Genomic DNA, 3,126 nt, shown 5'->3' on the forward strand with positions numbered 1-3,126 from the left:
GATGGACAGGGTCAGCGTGGGAGCCACAGTGATGGGAGCACCAGCAGCTGCCTGCAGGGCTCTCATGGAGTATTTAGTGGGAAAACAGGAGCTCTCAGGGGGCTTTTCATCCACTCAGGCCCAGCACCCGACACCTGGAGCAGCTGGCAACGCCCTGACCCCATCTGTACAAGGTACTGCAGCCTGTGGTGAGGCTGTAGTCCACCTTCAGCTTCAGCCTGCACCACCATCACCATTGCCTGGAGCAGCCTGGGCAACACCCAGCATCACCCCAACACCCATGACCTGCTCACTGCCCACTCCCCAGCCAACAACCAAGTCCCTGATTGCACCATGGTGACAACCTGCTGCAAGGCACCACTGGCACTACCAAATGGCCAAAAAATGGCAAACCCCTCCAGCCAAGTGGCAATGTGCTACTTTTGGCTGGGACAGAGTAAATTCTCTTCAGAGCAGCCAGTATAGGTCTATGTTTTGGATTTGAGTTGATAATACAGAGATGTTTTCATAATGGATGAGCAGTGCTTACTCAGAGCTAGAGCTTCAGGGCAACTAATGCTGTTTAACATCTTTACTGGAGACATGGACAGTGGAACTGAGGGCACCCTTGGCAGGTTTGCTGATGACACCAAAGTGTATGGTGAAGTCAACACACTGGAGGGAAGGGAGGCCAGCCAGAGGGACTTTGACAGGCTTGAGAAGTGAGACCATGACAACCTCAGGAAGTTCAACAAGTCTAAGTGCAAGGTCCTGCATCTGGGTCAGGGTAACCCCAGGCACAATTACAGGCTGAGTGGGGAATGGATTTACAACAGCCCTGGGAAGGACTCAGGGGTGTTGCCTGATTAAAGGCTCACTATGAGCCAGCAATGTGTGCCTGCAGCCCAGAAAGCCAACCATATCCTGGGCTGCATCAGAAGTGTGGCCAGCAGGGCCAGTGAGGTGATTCTACCCCTCTACTCCACTCTTGTGAGACCCCTTTTGCAGAACTGTGCCCAGTTCTTGAGTTTCCAACATAAGGACATGAAGCTCTTAGAGAAAGTCCAGAGGAGGGTCACAAAGATGATTAGAGGGCTGGAGCAGCTCTGCTATGGAGACAGGCTGAAAGAGTTGTGATTGTTCAGCCTGGAGAAGAGAAAGCTCTGGGGAGACCTTATCGCACCTTCCAGTACCTGAAAGGGCTACAGGAAAGCTGGGGAGGGACTTTTTAAAAGGGCAGGGAGTGATAGGATGAGGGAAGTGGTTTCAAACTGGAAGAGGGTAAACTTGGATTAGGTACTAGATTCCTTTTCATGAGGGTGGTGAGACACTGGCACAGGTTGCCTGGAGAAGTTGTGGCTGCCCCCTCCCTGGAAGTGTTCAAGGCCAGGTTGGATGGGGCTTAGAGCAACATAATCTAGTGGAAGGTGTTGGAACTAGATGATCTTGAAGGTCCGTTCCAACTCCAACCATTCTAGGAACCATTCTGTGATTTTATAATGCATTGCACCACCAGTGAGTAGGCTGGGGGTTCACAAGAAGGTGGAAGGGGACACAGGTGGGACAGCTGACCCCAACTAGCTGAAGGGATATTCTGCACCATATGATGTCATGCTCAGAATATAAAGCTGGGGAAAGAATTAGGAGGAGGTGTTCAGAGTGATGGTGTTTGTCTTCCCAAGTTACATGTGATGAGCCCAGCTTTCCTGGAGATGGCCCCATGGGAAGTGGTGAATGAATTCCCTGTTTTGCTTTGCTTATTAAATCATCTTTATCCCAACCCATGGTTTTCTCATTTTACTCTTCTGCTTCTCTCCTGCATCACATTAGAGGGGAGTGAGCAAGTAACTGTGTGGAGCTCAGGCTGGGCCTAAACCACAAGGAGTATGACCCAGCAAGAAGCCTCCTCTGCCTTAGGAAGGCACGAGGCCACGCTGCCAGCACGCAACTGGCAGCAACCGGCATGTGGCAAACAGCTTCCCGTCAGGGCACCAGACCTGAGGGCGCACCACAGGTACCAGGATTAGCTCCTGCAGCACACTGCTGCTGACACTGGCAGCCCCAGATGGGAAATCCTCGGGGCAAAGACCATGGTGTGCAGGGCAGCACTCCCTGCCTGTTGCACCCGCAGCCCTCCTGCCACCTGCTTGCGAGCAGCCCTGCACCCCACAACACCTGAGCCTCCGGCCACCAAGCCAAAAATGTCACAGCATCCCCTTGCCTCCTGCAAGCCAAGACTAGTCCCATTGCCATCCACCACCTTTGCAGACAGGAAGAGAGACCGGAGAGTGCATGCACCCAGCTCCAGAGACCCCAGACTGCAGCATCTGAGCCCAAGGAGGGAAGCAGATACACTCGGGTCTGGCATCTACAGGGTAGAGCAACCCACTGCAGCTGTGCAAGTTGTGTTCCCGATCCTAAATCTGCCCTTTTCAGCTGCCCTGTCCGGGGTCTGCTGCCTGGCTGTGCACCGCCCCCTGCCCTGGTGCTAGCTTTTCTGCTCCCCTTGGCTCTCTGCCGAAGTTTTCCTGCTCACCTCAAGGCCGCGCAGCTGCCATCAACAGAAACATCTTTTTTTTGGAGTCTGTTTTGGTTTGCACTACGGCTGTACCTTCCTCCCTAGCACAGCGTGCCACCTCCCTTGCGCTGGCAGGAGCAGGCGTGGGAAAGCAAGCTGGCTGGAAGTCAACTCGGCCAAAACACACCACCCCAGAAGATTCCAGCCACCCTGAGTGTCTGACACGGCCAGGCAGCTCCCAGAGGTAGGCAGCAGCAGGCAGGAGCCAAGGCAGCTGCAAGAGAGAACTCTCAAGGCAGAACTCATCTGGCTAGCGACCCGAGTGCATGGACTTCTGAGAACCAATCACCATAAAAGCAGATTTTTGAGAAGAGCCTTTCCACAAAGAGTTCCACTGATTGTCCCCAGAGGAGCACCCCTCACACCAGAGAGGGCAAGGACCACCAAGTCATGCCTACAGCCCCCTTTTACCGTCTTTGGGTCAGAGGCAGGCAGGATCCAAGCACTCCGGCTTTCTGGGATCTACACGAGAATCCACAAGACAAGAGGTGTTATGTCACAGCAGCTCTAGGGACAGAGATGGGCAATGGCCTGTCGCCTCCCTCAGCAAAGTCACCACCAGGCACCGG

At 53.9% G+C, this 3,126-nt stretch overlaps 1 protein-coding gene across 1 annotated transcript in view; it reads right to left on the reverse strand.

Annotated features, from left to right (window-relative positions):
• TLN1 (talin 1) overlaps positions 1–3,126 on the reverse strand; it is a 32,090-nt gene that overhangs the window by 18,827 nt on the left and 10,137 nt on the right. Inside the window, 2 exon segments of the mRNA XM_010008778.1 lie at positions 128–143; positions 898–903. Of these exon segments, the coding sequence (XP_010007080.1) occupies positions 128–143; positions 898–903 (22 nt within the window).

This window comes from Chaetura pelagica, unplaced genomic scaffold, assembly GCF_000747805.2.
Source record: "Chaetura pelagica isolate M959 unplaced genomic scaffold, ChaPel_1.0 scaffold31, whole genome shotgun sequence".
Taxonomy (NCBI): domain Eukaryota; kingdom Metazoa; phylum Chordata; class Aves; order Apodiformes; family Apodidae; genus Chaetura; species Chaetura pelagica.